This window comes from Propithecus coquereli, unplaced genomic scaffold (assembly GCF_000956105.1).
Source record: "Propithecus coquereli isolate 6110/MARCELLA unplaced genomic scaffold, Pcoq_1.0 Scaffold165, whole genome shotgun sequence".
Classification (NCBI taxonomy): domain Eukaryota; kingdom Metazoa; phylum Chordata; class Mammalia; order Primates; family Indriidae; genus Propithecus; species Propithecus coquereli.
In genome coordinates, this window is record NW_012141080.1 from 68,275 (window position 1) to 84,071 (window position 15,797).

At 53.1% G+C, this 15,797-nt stretch overlaps 1 protein-coding gene across 2 annotated transcripts in view; it reads right to left on the bottom strand.

Moving 5' to 3' along the window:
• Window positions 1–15,310, bottom strand: part of CALB2 (calbindin 2) — a 41,667-nt gene extending 26,357 nt beyond the window's left edge. The window contains exons 1-3 of one of the 2 annotated variants that reach the window (XM_012641520.1): window positions 15,143–15,310; window positions 3,330–3,406; window positions 657–746 (exon numbers count right to left, since the gene is read on the bottom strand). In XM_012641520.1, the coding sequence (XP_012496974.1) occupies window positions 657–746; window positions 3,330–3,406; window positions 15,143–15,236 (261 nt within the window). In that variant the 5' untranslated portion in view covers window positions 15,237–15,310. The remainder of the gene's footprint in view (window positions 1–656; window positions 747–3,329; window positions 3,407–15,142) is intronic. The other variant, XM_012641521.1, reaches the window with a different exon arrangement.
• Window positions 15,311–15,797: the final 487 nt, after the last annotated feature.

The window sequence follows — 15,797 nt, forward strand, 5'->3', positions numbered from 1 at the left end:
AAAAAAAAAAAAAAGAGTCACATCCACTGTCACGGGCTGTGCTTCTCGGGCATCCGACCTCAGGCAGCATCCCAACCAATATACTGTGTGCCACCATCATTCTTGGTTCACAAACTGATTGCCAGAGGTGTCTGGCATGCATATGTATGTGTGTGTGTGTGTGTGTGTGTGTGTGTGTTTATGTACATATGAATATATATGTGTATATACAGTATGTATATATTAAATGTTATATATATTATATATGCTTATCTATGTAAATTACCTATGTAAATTGTATATGTGTACATTATATATTTATAATCTTAACAAATTTTGCCTTTAGATGCCTTTAGGTGGGGCACGGCCCCTCCTGTTCCCCAGCCTTCAGTTCCCACTGTCTGGAGCTGGGCTCATCACACGGTTGCAATCCCTGTTGTTGCTGAGGGCACTTAAGCTCTCCAGCTCCGTCTTGGGTGTAGTTTGTGGCTTCCTCTTTCCTTTGGTGACACACAGGAAAAGCCCCACCTGCTCTCTTTGATCAGCCCACATGCTGGGGGCAGGCGGGGGGAGCTTTAAGGCCACCACCTATCCCGATCCCCGGAAGGATGCTCGTGCATGGGAGAGGGGACACAGGGCCCGTCCCACACGACGGTAACCAGCACCCCAGGACTCACCTCTGCCATCTCGATTTTCCCATCCGAGTTCTTATCGTACTTCTGCATGAACTCCTTCATCTTCTCCCCAAAGTTGTCACTTTTTGACATCTGTGGAAAGGCAAAGGGGCTGATTTTGCCGCTGCTCTGTCGCATGTGACTCATGATCTCAGGGTGGCAGTCTCGGAAATCATCTCACGTGCTGGATAAGCGGGCACGAAACCGGGTTGTGCCGACGCTCTGGGTGATCAGGGCTGCGTCCTTTTCCCTTTCAAGATCCTTCCAAACGGAGTCATCTCTTCTTGGAGGCTCAGTCAACGTCATTTTCAAAGGGGGACAGGACATGTGGGTATGCTCTGTACCACATAATTAAACATGCCCGTCTGCCTTTGAGATGGATTAAACCACAACTCATCAGAATGGTTTGGACTCATTCCCACCACTCAGAAGCAAGAACTGAGGCCCCAAATTTCACGGAGGCAGCTTGTAATGGAACCCAGTGTAATCCAGTGCCCCCTAGTAGGTTCTAGGCACCCCACCACAGCAAGGTGGATTGTTCATTTTCTTCTTTATAGACTAACTGGCAATTCCACGATATATTTTTTTTCTTTGCTCTGATTTCATGCAAGGAGGAATATGAGAAGAAAGTCATCATATAGCTGAGTAGTAATTTATAGTCCTTTCAATTATTATGACTACTAGGAAGCAAGGGTCTTGCTTGCTAGGAACTTACAAAGTTCCTTTAGCCCACTGCTGCCTATCTCAGATATAAGACTCTCTTAAAGTTTTCAACCCTTTCTCTGGTTTGAGATGCTGCTGATTAATTATTTGTGTTAAGGAACTCTTCCTCATCCCTAATCGATGATGAAGTCACCTTGGGTGGCTGACGCCGCGCCTGCACTTGCGTGTTGTCTTTCAGGGCGGGTGCGTGCTTCCTAGGACTGGGCCATGGGAAATTCTGCCCACTCTGGGAGTCTTTTCTGAATTCCTTCTATTGCTTTTTTACCATTGGAACTGGTATCAATTTGCCAGCATTTATTTGTTTATCAATATTTATTTCTTTATTTATATTTATAAGTGTATATGGTCTCAGGCACTTATCACAAAGGTGGTCATCCTGTTTAAGTTTCACAGGGGCCCCCATGAGGTTAGTAGCCCCTCTATTTCACACAGCAATGCAGACCAAGATGACTTCTCTCGGGGTCACCCTGTTGGGATGGCCAGAACTTGAACTCCTGGCTCCTATGTCTAAGGCCAATATTCTGTCTACCATAAAACAGCTGCTCTGAGGACTAGTTCTGGCCAATGTTGGTTGGGATCGTTGTTGACAGACTCGAAAATCACCCCAATGCCATCTGAGGAAGGGAATGACTAAGTGCATTTTAGATTTGAAGCACTTCATAAAATCACATTCTTCCACCGAGCCTGTGATCCCAGAATCAGTTCTGAAGCCTGTGCTTTCTGTGATCTGGGCTTCATTATCCTAGGGGTGCAGACTGACAGAGGGAACTGTTGATAAACAAATCCAGGGATCACCTCCAACCCTCTTAAGCCCAGCGCTTTGACCTCCTTCTCATTGGGGCATGCTGCCGAGCTTTGAACCAGCGAGCTCACCGGTGGATTTGTGACTCATCTCCCGAACTGCCCCCTGAAGAGCTGCAATAAGCTATGGATTGGCCAACAGACATACAGCAGGGGAAAGAGGAGAGACCACCCCCAAAGGACCTGGGGGAGGTGGTGGGAAGGGGTGGATTTGACTCCATATATTCGAGAACCACACATGGGGACCACAACAGACCAGCTCCAATCACCTTAGCTTTTCGATATTTTGAACACCTCCCCCTAAAGGCTCTAGCAAATTCCGTAGTGCCAGGTTGGAACCAGAGGAAACAACATTCTTGTCATTAAGGGGTTGGGACGTGTTCTGGAGTCACTACGGGCAGGCTCAGAAGGTCGTGACACTTCCACGAATGAGGCCAGCCGGTGCCATCTGGTTCAGATACTGGCTCAGAGCAATCCTTGATTTTTCTCTGGGTCCTCGCTGTGGATTCGAGTCTTTGTTATTCTAGAACAGTGGTTCTCTACTGAGGACGAGTCTGTCCGCACCCTATACCCAGGGGACATTTGGCAATGTCTGGAGACGTTTTCGATTGTCACAATTTGCAGGGGGTTGCTACTGGCCTCTCATGGGTAGATCCAGGGATGCTGCTAAACATCCTACAAGGCACAGGACAGCACCCCCCCCCCCTTACAACAATGAATTATTTGGTCCCAAATGGCAACAGTGCCGAGGCTGAGAAACTCTGGTCTAGAATAGAGGCACTTGGAACCTCCTAGGCATCCATCCAGTCTGGAGTCACGATGCTTCTCATCTTAGGGAGGCTACGCACTCTGTCCCCAGGGGAATAATGCTATTTACACACATGCACAGACGCAGGCTTTGCAGTTGGGGGAAGGTTCATCCATCCCCATTCATGAACACCCCTCAATCCCAGACCCAAAGGATATTAAGATAAGGTGCTCTTAGGGATGATTCTAATTTTTTAATTTTTACAAATAAAAGAAAAATGTGAAGCATCAAGACCAGTGCTATAAGGCCTCCTTATGGGATGCATAACTTGGGACAGACAGTGCTCAAAGCCATAGGTCAGGGTGACAGAAAACCCCCCAGAATGGGAAAGGGGCTGGGCTTACCATGCCAGAGCCTTTTCTTGCCTTCTCCAGCTCCTGGAAAAAGTTTTCGAGTTCTTTACCTTCAATATACCCATTTCCTGTAAAGACAGAGAAAAAAAATCAATTAACCTCAGAGCTAAATAGCAGGACTAACGGGGTGGGGTGGGGACGTCCAGGGCTTCATGGAGAACGTCTTCTCCTCACTGGTCCACAAGCAGGCGTCTAGGCCGGCAGTGTCAGGGCCGTGGGTCCTGCCCTCGAGGCGTCTGCACCCAGAGGGATCCACGATGAACGGCAGCGTGTCCCTGGGACATGCACTCGACAGGTGGGCAATGCCAGGAGCAATGGGCAGAGGGGAGCAGAGGCCGGCGGCTGCAGCACCCGTTCATCGGCACCTGTGCAAGCGCTAGGTGCTGCAGGCGTGGCAGGAAGTCGGCAGCATTGAGGGTCGTCTGCAGGTGGCAGGCCCTGGGCAGAGGCAGAACTGAGGTCCCTGGGGTTCAGACGGTGTTGTGGCTTGGAGTGTTCCCCCAGAATCTGTGTCCATCTGGAACCTCAGAATGCGACTTTATTTGGAAATAGGGTCTTTGCAGATGTCATTAGTTAACATGAGGTCATGCTGGATTGTGGCGGGCTCTAAACCCAGTGGCTGGTGTCATTATACAAAGGCCATCTGAAGACACACAGACACACAGACGAGGGCCCTGTGAAGATGGAGCAGAAACTGGAGCGATGCGTGTACAAGCCAAGGGACACGGCAGGTGGCTGGCAGCCACTAGAAGCCAGGAGAGAGACACGGACAGATTCTCCCTCGGAGCCTCTCGCAGGAACCAACCTGCCGACACCTTGATGTCCCACTTCCAGCCTCCAGAAGTGTGAGAGAATAAATTCGTGTTAAGTCACCCAGTTAGGGGTACTTTGTCGCAGCTGTCCTGGGAAACGAAACAGAAGGGCCCAGAGAAAAGAGAACCGCAGGGTGTCTGTCATGGGATGACCCCCCGCCCAGACTCGGTCACAAGAATCCAGGACGGAGGGGGCAGCCCATACCTGGTGATGAAGGGAGGGGACTCTGAGGTCTGTGCCTGCAGATTCAAACCCGGGTTCTGCTCTCCTTACCAACGGTGTGACTTTGTGACAGTTATTTGACCCATCTCATCTGTAAAATGGGTTATGATAATTACATGGGATTTTGTATATAAAGCTGCACAATCGATTATGAGTGCGCCACCAATGTTGTCATTGTTTGAGTTCGGTTACCAGAACCCTTGCATGAAATGGAAATGAATTTGAGGAAATAGGGAAATGGTTAGAAGTAGGTCCCAAGGTCAAAGCCTGACTTGCAAGATCACATAAGTAGTGACAGGTCCTTTAGGTTCTCGCGCCTTGAGCCCCGATGGCCTAGAGTCCAGGGTTGAGCTGAGTCCGTGGCCAAGGTCGCTGGTCTGTGCTGTGACAGGGAGCAGGCATTGGCGGGGGGAAATCAGACGTGGCTGAGGCTGCGCTTCCCAGATGTCACCGTGTACTGGAATCTCCTGGGGATCTTTAAAAAATGTGGATACGTGGCTTTGACCTCCAGACATCCTGATGCAATGGCTTTGGGGTTGAACGAAGCATTATGATTTTTTTTTTTTAAAGCTCCCCAGGTGATTTCCACGTATAGCAAAGTTTGGAAACCATTGGCCTAAAGTCAAGTTCCAAATTTGATCTGAAGCTGCTGAGCAAGATTCCCATAGAGGAGATTCAAGTCGAACGGGAAGAGGGCTGGGAGCTTTCTTCAAGGGCAAATGGAATCACAAATGGAAAAAGAGAATAAAAAAGGAGCATTGGCCCTGGCCTCTGGGGCATGGGGGTGGGGGGTCTTACCCAGCCTTTCCTTCTAGTCCCACCCCTCCCGAGAATCTGAATTCCGAATAAATACCCTTAGAGGCACCCTCTAGTGGAGAAGATGCCACAGTAAATACGGTATGGTGAGAACCGCATGAGATAAATGATATATTTTTGTCTGCAGGGAAGAGGTGTGATTGTAATTGGGGGGGAGTGAGACTTGAGTTCCCTTTTACCCTGTGATGGGGTGGTCATCTGTCTTCTAGATTGTTCCGCAAAGCTTCTTGGGAGAGTTGGAATTTGGGAAGCGTGTGGTGCCCGTGAGGCCAGCTGGAGTAGGGGAGAAAGGCGGAGGGAGAAGGGCTTTCTAGGCAAACAGGGAGAGCTCTGAGTTGTAGGGCCGAGTTGTTTTTCTCTCCCTGTCACTCCCTGGGTTAGGGTTAGTTAGGGTTAGGGCTCTTTTCCCATTGCTTAGGTGCAGTTTCCTATTGACTGAGAAGGCAAAGTTCTCTTCTTCTCCTTGGAGGCTTTGTACAGTCAGACAGGGAGGCAGAAAGCTAAGCTCAGCTCTGGGTCCACCTGCGGCTTCCAGAAGCCCGAGGCCAGGCTCGGAGGTGGGGGGCTCAGAGCCGGCGCCGCACGTGAGCGTCATGGCTCAACGAGGCAGAAGCCAGGGCCGGGCACACGTGAGTGAGTGTGTGTTTCACGAGGGCATCAGGAGGTGGCTGAAAGGAACTCGGGGGTGGGATGGGGGGGCAGCATGATCTGCTTCCAAGAGCAGCTTCCATGGATCTCTGAACAGCGCCCCTCGCCACCATCCTGTCGGGCTCCTGCTTGGCGCGAAGTCCTTGGCACTCTGCGTTTCTTCTCCGGCCCCTGAACCCTGACTGTTTGGGGGTCAGCAGAGTGACTGCCCTTCTTGATGAGGCACCAACACCTGGCTCTCTGGTTCTTCTCCTACCTCTACCATACCCAAGCTATGGGGCGTTGCCTCTCTGAACCTCAGTTTCTTCGTCTATAAAATGGGGACAATGACAGTGTCTTCCTCCCATGGCTGCGATGAAGATTAATGAGATAATAATACTTGCAAAGTGCCGGCCCACAGCGAGCCTCAGAAATGCCGGTGGAAACTACCCTCGCGGCTGGGGTTGGAGCCTGCTGCCCGTGGTGGGAACACCTCGGCCCGGGGCTGCTTTCTTTAGGCTGGAGAGATTTGGGGGCGCAGAGGGAAGCTAGAGCAGGCAAGGCCAGCCCCAGGCTATGCCCCCTGCCCCCAGCAATCAGACCTGAAAGCAGAAAAGTGGAAAAGCACAGACCCGTTGGGGCCACCTTTTCTTTGGGGTTTTTCTGGGACTTACAAAGAAAAAGTATTTATTTTTACTCCATCTTGTTCTGGAAAGGTTTGAAGGAGGGTTAATAACCTTAAGAAAGTCAGACAATCAGTCAGTGTCTCTCCCAGCAGGAAAGTTCTGGAGGTCAGTGGCTCCTGTACAGATGGAAAGTCTTTAGCTTTTCAAAGCACTTTTGCCCTCTTTCTTTGCTTCGGCAGATGATTTCAGCCCTCGCTCTGGGTACTTGTGGGTTGCTGGGGGAGGGGGGATGGTGATGCCCAGGATGTGGCCCCTGCCTTCCAAGTGGTTACAGGCCTTCCAGAGATACAGCCCTCTGGCAGAGTAGAATCCTTCCTGGTCACAGAAGGAACTGAGGCACAGAGAAGGTAAGCAACTTGCTCAGGATCACACAGCAAAAGCAGGAGTAAAACTGGAGCGTCCTAATTCCTGCTCCAGGCTTCATTCTTTCATTCACTCATTCACTGAAGCTTGGCTGAGCATCCATTTGCTGTGGGCCATGTGTGAGGCTGGGGGACCAAGGCCAGCTAGACAAGGTGCTGCCCTCGTGGGGCTTATGTTCTAATGGAGGGCGGGAGGGCCAGGCCATCAGTGAGGAAATGGATTGGAGCTCGGCATTTCCAGAGAGTGTCGAGGGCAATGAAGGACTGATGATGGAACAGAATCGAGACGGACTTCCAGGGCTACTTGGACGGGATGGGCAGGGAAGGCCTCCCCGAGAAGCCCCAGCCACTGGGAAGAGCGCAGAGAAAGGGAGGAGTCAAAGTAGGGGCAGGCGAGGGGGCCGGGAGCTGGGACGGTGGCACCGTGCAACGGCAGCCCCTCCCTGAGGCAGGCTTGAGTAGCGCCGGCAGCAGGAGGGGCCAAGGCTGGACGAGCCCTTCTCTCCACGCTTGGGATCCCCCGCCCCCGTGCACCCCAACAGAGGGACAGAAATGTGGTTCCACCCAACAAGCCTTTATTTTTTGAACTGAGCAACAGTTCCACGTTGTGCCCAGTGCTCGGGGAGCTATGACCAAGTTTAACACGGGCCCATTCCCCAGCAGCAGTTAGTGGTCTGCTGGGGTGAGGCAGCCAGGCAGGCAGTGCAAGGCAGAGGGCGAGGAGCAGAGCTTAGACAGGAGGCAGGGGCCACAGGGCCCAGAGGGGACCTCCTCGCCACTGTGGGGAAATGGCCTGCGCTGCTTTGGCCTCCCTCAAAGGAACTCCCCACCCATCTCCCAGGAGGCCCTATCGTGGGGGGCTGGGGCAGAGGGTGGGTTGGTGACATTCTTCTAGGGAGGAGCACTGGACAGGTGGTCTCTTTTTCTATGACCCTCTTAGTAATAAGAGCCGTGTGGTGACTGGCCACCAAACAAGTCTCATGCGGACGGGCATTGATAAGGATGTGGTTACCATAGTAACCATCACTCTTTATCTCCTTATCAAATCACATCCTGCAAATATTAGGGAGAGGAGACAGGGGGAGAGCCAGAGACCCTGCATTCTTCCTTAGTCTGCTCTTGCTGCCATTCCTCACCACCGCTGTGCCTCAGTTTCCCCCAATTGAAAGTGAGACAACGCTTCTTTACCATCAATCTGCTCACAGACCCTTGGAAGGCCTGGCTGAAGGACGCTCCATCCCACAGTGTAAAGAGACCTGCGTGTTTCTCCCTGAGGCTTTTGCCTACAGATTTTCTAAGAGTCGAACAGGTAACAGGTATAGTTCTCCTACCAGCTCTATGGCTGCCCATGTGATGTTGTGCAAGTCAATCTCTCTGAGCTTCAGTTTCTTTATCTCTAAAATGGGCACAGCTGTTTCTGTCCTCTCTGCTTTATAGAGTTATTGTGAGAGCCGTACAAGGTAACGTTGTGAAAGCAAATCTCACATTTGCAAAATGTAAAAATGCAAAATCTCACACACATAGCAGGCATCATTTTTATACTCTCTCCTCGTAAGGTTCGTGAATCAATCCACGGGTGTAAACCCTTCAGCCCAAAGAGTCCCAGCACCGCTTCTTCCTTTAGAGAACTGCTTCTCAGCCCAGGCTGTGTATTAGCATCACCTGGGAAGATTTTAAAACAATACTGTTGCCTGGGGCCCAGCCCCGGAGTTTCTGATTTAGTTGATGGGATGTTTTTAAAGCTCTCCAGAGGATTCCGGTGTGTAGTCAAGGTAGGAACTGCTTTAGAGCAGCGTGCCGAGAGCTACAAGGTACGTAAAGGTTACCTGGGGGTCTCCTTAAAGTGAGGGTTCTAATGCAGTAGGTTTCGAGTGCAAGGGCTTGCTGTTCAGAGTGTGGTCTGCGCACAGGCAGCGTGGGAATCACCTGGGAACTCGTTAGGAATGCAGAATCCCTGGCCCCACCCTGGACCAACTGAATCTGACTCTCTGGGGGCGGCGCCCAGCAATCTGTTTATCACACTGTCTTGGTGATTCTTCAACACGCTAAAGTCTGAGAAGCGCTGGCTCAGTGGTTCTCAACTTGGGGTCTGGACCGGCGGCAGCATCAGTGTCACCGGGAGCTTGTTAGAAATGCAAATTCTCGGGCCCCACCCAGGGACTACCGAATACCAGTCTCTACGGGTGGAGCCCAGAGGTCTGCGTTTTAACCAGCCCTCCAGCACGCTCAAGTTTGAGAACCACTGATGTCGCGTCAGTCCCTTCCGGTGCACCAGTCTGCGCAGCACTCCACCACGCCCAGGTCAGAGATGTCACAGGAGCGGAGTTTTGAAGTCTTCACACTTTCTTGTGAAGCTGCACCAGAAAGTGTCCACCAGGCCAGGCCATTTGTCTGTCTGTCTAGAGTTCAAATTTCCTGAAAGGCAAATTGCCTTCTAGCCTCCAGCCTGAGCACCCTCCAGGATGGTCAAATCTCACGCCTTGGGGCAAAAAAGTGGCTCTCCCGGGCTCTGCCCCGGTATTAATATTACTTAGCATGGTGCACACCACTTACCGAGAGCTTTCCCCTTCCCACCTCATCTTCACGGCTCTGGCGGGTCTACAGTTAGGAACCCCATGTTAGGAGGGAGGAATTTGAGGGGGCAGGAGATTCAGCCACAGCACGCACCACTAACAGAGGTCCTGGACTAGCCTGCTTTCCTTCTGTCATCCCAGGGACAACCTCTGTGCAGATCTGTATTTTTTCTTGGTTGGTCTCTCTCTCTCTCTCTCTCTCTCTCTCTCTCTCTCTCTCTCTCTCTCTCTCTCTCCTCTCTCTCCTCTCTCTCTCTCTCACACACACACACACACACACACACACATTCTTGAAGTGGCTCCTAGAAAAGAAGAACAAGCCCCAAGGCAAACAGCTACCAGATGAATGTTTGGACACTTGAATTGCAATCTGTGTTTCTGAGCTGTGCTGCTTTGGAACGGTGGCCCGGGAGCTGGGCTGGGTCCCCTGAACCCGAGGACATCTGGCAGCCTAACGCTGGGCTGAGTCCCAGGCACAGGGGAGGCCAGAAGGACGAGGCAGATTGGGCGGGAGGGGAGACAGCAGAGAGCCAGAGAGGAGCGGGGACGCTGAAGCCAGATGCCCCAGATGGGGCTGGCCTGGGGAAGCAGAGCTTCGAAGCAGTCAGCAATGGCAGGAGAGCCGCTGCTCTTGAAGAGCCTCCTGCTGCTCTATTAATTCTGGCTCCCTCCGGATTGGAATAGATTTCCCTGAGGGGTCTCCTTAGCCCTGGAAACCTCCCCCAGGGGCTCATCTAGTAGAGCTAAAGTCTGGAGGGGAATAAACAAGCGGATTGGGGCAGGGAGACGCCTGGGACCCGCTGGGCTGGTGGCTGCCCTGGCAATGCGGGCGGGTGTCTTGTTTGTGAAACGTGTCCCCTACGCCACCTCCCCGGGGAGCCTCGGCGCTGCACAGAACCAGCTGCCTCCCCGCTGCCCCGGCTGGTGCAATGACAGTCCGAGAGGCAGGGTGATGGGCACGAGATCCCTCCCAGAGGCCCCAGCGTGTGGCTGGCGCACCGTGAACACGCCACAACCCAAGGACACTGTTCATCAAACAACCAGGGAGTTGGGGGTGGACGCAGGGGGAGGGTGCTTATCCCCAAGGCCCACCCCAGGCGGGGCAGGGGCTGTTCCTAAGGGCCTCAAATCCTCAGATCTGAGGGCCTCAGATGTGCACAGACCCCCGGAGAGCCACTAGCAGGGTTAAAGGAAGGCCCTCCTCAGGGAACTTTCACCTCGGCTCCCAGCACGAGACTCTGCTGACTTTAACGGGCCAAGAGCCAACCGTTATGATCAATCCACTGATTATCTTATGAACAGCACGGTTGTGTTGCATTGTAGATGTTGTAGTATCTATGCAAATACTTGATCTACGCCAGGTATTCTGTCACGCTGTTTGGCGTGGCTCCCATTTTAGCTTTCCAAGAGCCCCCACGCAGTGTTTCAACACCTGGGCCCCTCACCACCTTTGAGAGGTGCCACTGCTCTGTCCTTCCTCCCCCTACCCCCAACTGGGGACAACAAATCATCAGTGACCCGCGCTCTGGGAGAGCCTGCCTGGGCACTCCAGTCGGGCTGGTGGTCCTCGGGGGAGGGCGCTTGGAGATTACTTCTGTTGGGGCCACTGGGTTTCAGAGGACAAGGACAGCAGACTGGGAAGAGCCCTCCTTGGTCCTCTGTGGCCCTCCTGTCACTATTTCCAAAGTCCCTGAGTGCTGGGGACCTCAGTGGCCCACATGGATAAGGAACAGGATTCAGCCCCTTTGAGAACCCGCTGCTTCACCAGGGCCATTTGGAGTCAGACAAAAGCCCGGAAAAGTCTAGGCAGATTCCCCACCTGGAGATGCATGTATATTTCCTTTTGGGGGAAGGGGAGGTGTCCCTAACTTTATTTTCTTCTTATATCTTTATTGTTTTGCTGCCTACACAAGAAACACATGCTCTTGTAAAAATCTGCAGACACTACAGAAATTAACTTAGAAAGAAAAAGAAAATGCCCTTCAATTTGATCTTACTCACTCTTTAGAGAGAAGCACTATTGTTCGGTTGTAGTCTACGTATTCTCCAGATACGTATGTCACTAATAGTAAAAATGGGCTTATGCTGTAATTGTGTTCTACAGTTTCGAAAACTAAATAATGCATCTTGGACATTATTCCCATGTCACTACGGAAGCCGCAGCTCACTTTTATTGGTTGTATAGTATTCCATTGTAGAGATGACTGTAATTTATTCTTCTGTTCCCTAGTGAAGCACGTTTCCCTCCCCCTCAAACTTTCAGAATTCCAAAGAACTCTGTAAGAGACCCACTCGTTCAGATAACCGTTTGCACATGTCGTATGTCCATGCAGGCTAGCCTGTGTAGGCTGGATTGGTGGAAGTGAGTGGGTCTTTCTACTTGGTCTTATGAATATCTGCTTGTCTCGGGGAGAGAACTCATCTCATCCCTACACTCTTAGTTGCTTCCAAGGGGGGAGCAAAAGCAAAGGCATTTCTCTTCCAAGCCGCAACTTTGCTCCTCATGGATTGTCAGTAGAAGAGGGGCCTGGTGGCTTGTCTGGTCAGAAGCACGCAGGGAGGGCAGCGTGAACTCGGGGCTGGGCTGGGCATTGCCCAGCCACCCGGATCTGGCAGAGCGAGAATGTTCCTGATGACGTGACCAGGAACCTACAGAGCAATGGGCTTAGACATGTAAGGCCACCTCAGGGTCACACAGAGTGTGGAGGTGATATGTGGAAGAGCCCCAGACCCCACCAGAGCCATAGGGTGGGCTTGGCTGTCATCTTCCCTGCCTCTGTCTTTGAGAGACAACACCTGAACCCTTCCGGATGCATGGTCTTGGCTGGCCACTGAGGGAGAGTCGGTGGGGAAGTCGTACTGGGGACTAGGAGACTGGATTCCTGCCCGCCCCTTCCTGCTGTGCTGTGTGATCTTGTGAAAAGAATTTGCCTCTTTGAGCCCCAATTTCTCACTCTCCAAACACGTGATCCTTCCTTTCTCCACCACAAGACTAATGAGAATTTTGAAAATAATCTGACTCCTTGGGCAAAGGCACCAGGATCACATCTCCTTCTCCTCGGGCTTTGGAGTGGGCTGAGTGAAGGGTCACAGCCCCCTGTCCCCCTCCCCCTCAGGATCCAGCTTTCTCCCAAGGTCTCCTTGTCTTTGTTTTCTACGGGAGTCCAGAAGGGGGTGGGGAGGCGCACCCGCTCCCTGGTGGCTGTGATTAATTGGGCTCCAGCGCCGCTCTCCAGGGGCCTGGTGAGCTGCAAAGGAGAGTTCTCCCAGAAGTCTTTAAGCTAAGGAGCAGCAGGGGACTCTCAGAGTTGGGAAGAAACCCGAGGTTGAAAACAGAAGCCAGAGTTGGTAGGAGAGAGGCCGAGATAGGACGGAGAGCAGCTCAGGTGGCAAGGCATTGGGCGCTCAGAAAGGGAGGGCCAGGGAATGAGCACGGTCAGAAGTGAAGGTGTGGAGCAAGGCGGCCCGAAGCCTAATTTTGGATCCTTGCGTGAAATTCCAGTTTGGCTGCATAAGGATTTTCCCCAATCGCCTCTCTTCCATCTCGGGCATTTAATCCATGGTCCCTCCTTGAGACGTCCCTGAGCTGGGACCCGCAATGGGAAGCCCAGTGGACAAGGATGCACAAAGCAAGCACCAAGCTGCCCGTTCACACAGGAGCAGGAGGGAGCCAGAGGCACCATGGCTTCGGGGGGGCTTTAAAGACTCTTGGGTCAAGCGGTAGCTTAGCTATATCCCAGCCAAGCCAAGGACCCACCTTTCCGGGATAAAAGGAACTGCCCATCGTCTCAGAGGCTGGGTTGGGGGCTCCTCCTGGGAGAATGGGAGGGAGACTTATACCTATCATTGTGGGAAGAGACCCTCTTCCAACCCAAGCAGGTGCCCAGAAACCGGAGTGAGGAAATAGTGCTGGCTGCAACCAGTCCCCCCCTCCACTAACTTGCTACACGACCTCGCGTAAGTCACTCCCTGTGTCTGTTTCCTCATCTGCACAAGGGAGGTCGTGGTGCGCCCAGCAGCCTCATGGTGCGGGACGCAGGAAGGTGCAATTGTGTTTAGAAAAGTACAGTGTCTTGGATAAACGTAAGGATCTGCATGATTATTGAGAGCGCTACCGGTTGTCCACAGGAGCACGGAGAAAAGTAGAATTGAGGAGTCCTCTGTTTACAGCTGACTCATCTAGCAGGAGGCCAATGGTATAACCTTGGCCGCCTGGTAACTTTCCTTGAATCATGCAAGTCTCTGGTGCAGATAAACTGGCAGGCGCATCCTTAGGGAATGGGCATGTCATCTGGAATACTAAGAGGCTGCAATCCTATTATAGCCCTTTTTACCAAGGGAGTTTTATGGCACGAGCCGGGGATTGGAAATACAACCCCTTCTTGGCTCCATTTTACAGATTTAACAACCTTCCCACCTCCTTCAGTAATCCATGGACACGACACAGTCCCAACCCAGGTATTCAGATGCCCAGTCCTCTGCCCCTCCAGCTTTCTCAGTTGGCTCCAAGGAAACCAAATTTCACCATTAGCATCCCCGGTCATTAACCCCTGCCTCCCCATGGCACTCCAGGCAGATCTCTGTTCAGCCACCTCCACGCCGTGCCGAGGTGAGGGAGGGAGGAGGAAGAATGGAGTGAGCCACCATCTGATATTCCCTCTGTTCCCCAGCCCCCTCGCTCTCAACCCCGGGATAAACACCTGAGCCACCACCCTGCCAACGGGTCTGAGATGCCAGAGCATTTTGGATGCCCATCTTAGAACCTCAGAGAGGGAAATCGCTCACTTTTATTTTTTGGAGGGATAAGGAAAAGTCTAGTAATATTATAAGCCTTTAAAGGGGGAGGTCTCCCTTTATGCTGAAAGTCAGGCCACCACAGACTCTTGGAATGCCAGCGCTGGGAGCTACCTCCAAACGTCACTCCGTGTGGCCCTTGATTTTGGGGTGAGTCAATGTCAAGACCACACAGAGCAGAGTTGGTCACCGAGGCATTTAAGATTATCTCCCTGGCCCTCACAGAGTGATCAAAAGCAACCTGAGACAGACGATCACCATGAGGGAACAGGTCCGGGGCCAGCCCTAATCCTGCCCCCGCCACACCCACTGCCACTGTGGCTGGGAGGCCCACATGCCCATGGGGAATGGCAAATGGAGGAAGGAGGCCCAGGAGGGTGTTCAGGGTCCCACATGCGGTCTCCACTCCTGCTCCCGGCCAGCCAGGCCGCGGAGGCCAAGGGTTTCTCTCCACGATCCCACAGCTTGACCCGGCCTCCAGAATGGTGACAGGGCTAACGGGGCACTCCGTAAAAGGGGAAGAAATGAGTGGGCTTCTGAGACCTGTGGCTGCGGCAGCTGAAGGCAGGAGTTACCCTGCAGGGAGAGGTGGCGGGGATGGCAGGGAGAATCTTGGAGAGCATCTCCAGCCCAGGCCTCCTCTCTGGGAAAGCGCCAACTTGCCCAGAATTAGGCTGCAAAAGCGGGTGGGCTCTGTGTCGTCTATGCCAGGGAAGAAAAGTTACTGGCACTTGTCACCAGAGGCAGCCGGATGTCTCCTAAACTTGAGACCTCCCTACTCCAGCAGGCTCGGCGACCAGAACACCCCGTGGGGTCCAACATCCACCTACCTGCATCCAGCAATGCCCCCCGCCCCTCCACCGCAGGTCCCCTGGGGGCCGACGGGCATAGAAGTTGGGAGCTTTACTGACCGTCTGCGTCAAAGTGCTTCCAGATCTCCAGGAACTGGGACGCCGTCAGCTCGGCCAGGTGCAGGTAAGGGGGCTGCTGCTGCGCGCCAGCCATGGCGAGCGGCTCGGAGACCTCTGGCAGCACCGCGCTCGCGCTCGGCGCCGGCTCTGCTCGGGCTGGGCTCTCTGCCCGCGCCACGCCGCCCTTATATACGCGCCGCGCCTGCGCCCGCGCCCTGGCGCCGGCAGGGGGCGCGCGCGCTCAGGGAATCCGGCCGGGGCGCGGCGCGGCGGGGGCGGTCGCGAGGGGCTCGGCCTGGGTCCCCGGGGGGCCAGCACGTCTGCGCCCGGACCGCTCCGCGCCTGCCCGGGGACACTGGAGCCTCTTCGGAGAAAATGGGAGAGAGGCTGCCCTCGCCTTCCCTCTGACCATCTCGAGTGCAGCCACCGCGTATTATTGCTAGCAGTAGCAGTAATAGTATCGGTAGTAACAACACGAGTAGTAATGCCAATATGAAGTTGACAAATATTTAGCACTCGGACTTCGGAGTTCACGAGGCCTCTCTCATGCCTCTCCTCTCACCTGACCCTCCCACAGCAGGAAGAGCAGGGACCACTTTTCTGATGAGGGGCTTGAGACTTAAAATGATCTAACGACTTACCCAGCAATTAAGTG